The sequence below is a fragment of the Stenella coeruleoalba genome, assembly GCF_951394435.1.
Source record: "Stenella coeruleoalba genome assembly, contig: scaffold_142, whole genome shotgun sequence".
NCBI lineage: Eukaryota > Metazoa > Chordata > Mammalia > Artiodactyla > Delphinidae > Stenella > Stenella coeruleoalba.
The window spans coordinates 667,897-671,835 of NW_027646313.1; the positions used below are offsets into that span (position 1 = coordinate 667,897).

A 3,939-nucleotide genomic window follows, 5' to 3' on the forward strand; every position below is an offset into this window, starting at 1 on the left:
TGTAAACATCCTGCCACCTAACTAAAAGGACGGCCTCTTCTTCTAGACCCACGACTTAATAAGACAGGAAGCTCTCAACACACAGCGCTGGAGAAGATGGATTCCACAAGTCAAACTTGAGTGAAACTGTTCTAATGCAATGTACCAAACACGCGTTTGTTCTTAGGAAAAATTACAAAACTAACAAATATTTTTCTCCAGAATTATAAAAGATAAAATCTATGAATCAGTACTGTTATGTGATTACAGAACAATAGCCAACTGAAAAAAAAAACAAAACACCAACCCACAGGCCGTCTACACCGTCCCCAATCCATTTCCTGCAGCCAGTACTTCCCACCTGCTCTGAGGACTGAGCCTTAGACACCGTTGACTGTATTTAAAGTTGAGTCAACAGTACTCTCTGTCTCTGGGGCAAAAGTAATGCAGCTCATTACTTACACACAACACTTGTTTCATTCTTCAGGACTTTCTTTGACGGGATTACTCAATGTTGGTTACTTTAAAGGTAACAAAAGGTGTCAGAAAAAAATGCCTTGGAATTCTTTTGCAATTCCACAAAGACACCTGGCAATCTGATACGTTCATTCCTCTCCCCATCACAATTTTTGTTTTTTAAAATTACAATTGACAACTCACGTAAGATGTAATTAATTTACTTAAAATAAGAGAGGGCTTTTCAATCAAGTATCCACGTTCCAAATAACTAAAACATTTAGTTAAATCTTTTAAATTAATCTTTTAATAAATCTTTAATTACTCGGTGCCAGTAATTAAGAGGTTGATTCCGTAAAATTCAAACTTGCACATAGGCGTGTCCCACTCAGAAAAGATTTCATACACTTAGCAACTTGTGCTTTTTGTCTCACCTTTTATAAGAAACACAGATTAATTTCAACTTCAGTTTTCCTTTCTGATGCAGACACGTGTACCTTGTGTAAGAAACGGTCTCCAGGCCACCTCCACGTGTAGACCTCAGCATTTCCTGAGAGTGTGAAGTCAACCCCTCCTCCAGGAGACTCTCGCCCTTTTGAGACATTCCCCTTTGCACCTTATGTTTGTCAGACTATGTTTACAGAAATCAGATGACTGGATGAAAACTCTACAGGACAGTCAAGGACAGACGAGAAGACGAGATGCAGAGCGGGAGCCCCTTCCTCCTCCAGTGCACCTGCTGCGGGCAGCCCTCCAGGAAGGCTTGGCCTCCTCCCCTGGACCACAGACTTACTGTTCTCTGTAATAAAGCAGGTAGTACTTCAGGGGATCTGGCAGAGGGAGGCTCAGGACCTTCTCACGCAGGATGTTCACCGGGGGCTCGGGCTTGGTGTCCGGCGGGGTTGTCACCTCTTCTTCTTGCCGCTCGTCTTCCAGGTCTCCGCAGCTGGTGTCATCAGAGGGGTTGGAGAGCCGACTGGCAAACACCTCTTTGTCCAAAAAGACAATCGTTTCCATTCGGTGGCGGCGAACTCTCCTCCGTTTAAACCTGGGAGTGTTCTTCAGTCCGTTCCCGTTTTTGTTCACAGCTTCCTGGTGGATGACCTTCTTAATGGTGCCCCGGATGGCAATGCGCGCCAGGTCCTGGAGGCTGCGAACCGCCAGGGGTGTGGACAAGTCGTGATTCTCCTGACTCCGACTGGCAGGGCTGGACGAGTGGAGCAAAAGACACAGCCAGAATCTTTTTGGTTTCCCAGGCGGAAGGACCCGTCCGAGTTATCTTAGTCAACTTCTCTTCCAGCGGCATGACCAGGACGCCCCCGACTTTGAGGAGGCTCTTCATGTACCCCTCGTGCTGCTTCTGCACGCCTGCCCCGCAGTACACCCGGTCATACTGAGAGCAGCCTGGAGAGATCTCCAGGCAATTGCCGGTGACGAAGGAGGGCTCGCAGAAGTCAAACTTGTCGAAGCTGTCACTCGTCCTGATGAAAAAGTCCAGCTTCTGCTTCGCATACTCTGTCACATCTGAATGGAGTTCCACCCCGTGGTTCACACCAAAAGGACCGAGGATGAGCCCCACCATGGAGCTGAGGTAGCCGGTGCCGCTGCCCAGGTTCAGGAAGGAAAGGCCAGGCTGCAGGTCCAGGGCCTCCATCACCTCCGAATAGATGCACGGAGCAGAGAGGTGGATGTTCCCGTGCTTCCACGCCAGGTCCTTGTACGCGTTCTCCTTAAACTCCTCGAGGTAATAGTCGGCGTGGTCAACAGCTCGGAAGGCCTGCTCCACCAGCTCGGAGCGGATGTACTGCGCCGCCTTCAGATGGTCTATCAGCTCGTCGTTGTCTTCACCAGCACTCACCGCGCCTCCCATCTTCGGGACCGCGCTTACAGAAAGCTGCCGCTGGAGAGACCTCGGGAACCCCCGGAACGCTGGAGGGCGGACCCCCGGGGAGGGGGGAGGGGCGACGGGAGACGCCTGGGACACGGAGGGGTGTCTATGCTTGGGGGTGGGGAACGAGAGGACAGCGGAAGAGGACAGGAAGACGGGGAGAGGAGAATGCGGCCCTGGGGGAGGGTCCGGGAGCCCGGGACCACGGGAAGGGGAGGGGTGGAGAGGAGGGAGAGAGGGGGAGGGGGTCGAGGGGCCGCACCGCCCCCATACCCCGCTGCAGGCCGGGCCGAGGGCGGCGACGGCGGCGGCGGCGGCTCAGTACCTCCTGGCTCGGCGGGCCCGCGGAATCGGCCGCTGGGCCGCACCTGCAGCTCTTCCGGCGCCCCTCGCCAGTCCGCCTCCCACTACGCAGCCCCGACCTCCGCCCTACTGATATCTTATGATGTTTCTTTTTCTGTGTGACTTATTTCAGTTAGAATCATCATACCTGAATCCACTCATTGTGCTGCTAAGGGCCTGATGACAGAGATTTCATTGCTGAGTGATATTGCTTTGTAAGTGAATACCACAACTTCTTTATCCATTTTTCACTTTCTGCGATGTTGAACTTGTACTGTAAACGAGGTTCTTGTAAACAGAGGCGTCCCAATCTTTGGGGTGGCTGTGTCTTTTTGATTTTAATTTCCCTAAGCTATAGGACCATAAGTGGAAGTGCCCTAGGTTCTGTTGCTTTGTTTTTTAGATGTTTCAGGAAACACCATACACTTCTCCCGAGTGGTTGTTGGCAATTTACATCCCGCCCATCAGCATAACAAGGCTCCCAGTTCTCCATGGCCTGTCCTGCCTTTCTGGATTTTACACTTTTTTCAGATGGCCCTTTTGACCAGGGGGAAGTGAGACTTCATTGTAGTGCAGATTTCCTTTGCAAGCTTGCTTGGTTGGCCAAAAAGGGCGTATGCGTTTTTTCCTGAATATATTCAGGAAAAAACGCATACGCCCTTTTTGGCCAAGTGCATCATTGTGGACGTTCTGCCTCTTTTCCTATGCTTTCAATGCAATTCCAGTCTACCTCCTGAAATCGGTTTCCTGCAATTCTGCCCCGCTTTCAAGTCCTCTTGGCAGCCTTACTTCAGTCTATTTTTGGACGATAGCTGTCATTTATAACTCTGCAGGTTTGTGAATTACAGTGCCCCTGAGCTCCTTTCTTCAACTCGCTTTCTTTTGAGCTGGCCGCAACACCGCAGGATGGCTTCAGGCCCTAATCTGGTTCCGGCACGGCACGCTGAGCCTTTGGTTATTTCCTCTTCCTGTTGGGAAATGAGAGTTAAATTTGCCCGTCCAGACACCTCCAGCTAGCCTCTCATTGGTTCTCGCTATTCCTGTTCATCTTCCGCAGAAATTGCAAACTGGGCCAAACAGGAGGTTAAAGGGACTGACTCTCCAAGTCGGGAGAGTGTTAGTAAAGCGTCTGGAATGTTGCACCCGAGTACCAGGGGAGGAAAACTGAGACATATTTGAACACGTCTCCCGATCACATGGTTGATCATACTCTAGGTTCCACATGCATGTTTTAGCTGAAGGAAGAATACCTTAAACCTGGGTAGTTGAAACCC

At 50.4% G+C, this 3,939-nt stretch overlaps 1 protein-coding gene across 1 annotated transcript; it reads right to left on the reverse strand.

Moving 5' to 3' along the window:
- Nucleotides 1-1,191: 1,191 nt before the first annotated feature.
- Nucleotides 1,192-2,392, reverse strand: LOC307181177 (protein-L-isoaspartate O-methyltransferase domain-containing protein 2-like). Its single transcript, XM_079946601.1, has one exon. The coding sequence runs from the start codon at nucleotides 2,303-2,305 to the stop codon at nucleotides 1,544-1,546; it is 762 nt and encodes a 253-aa protein (XP_079802727.1). The 5' UTR covers nucleotides 2,306-2,392; the 3' UTR covers nucleotides 1,192-1,543.
- Nucleotides 2,393-3,939: the final 1,547 nt, after the last annotated feature.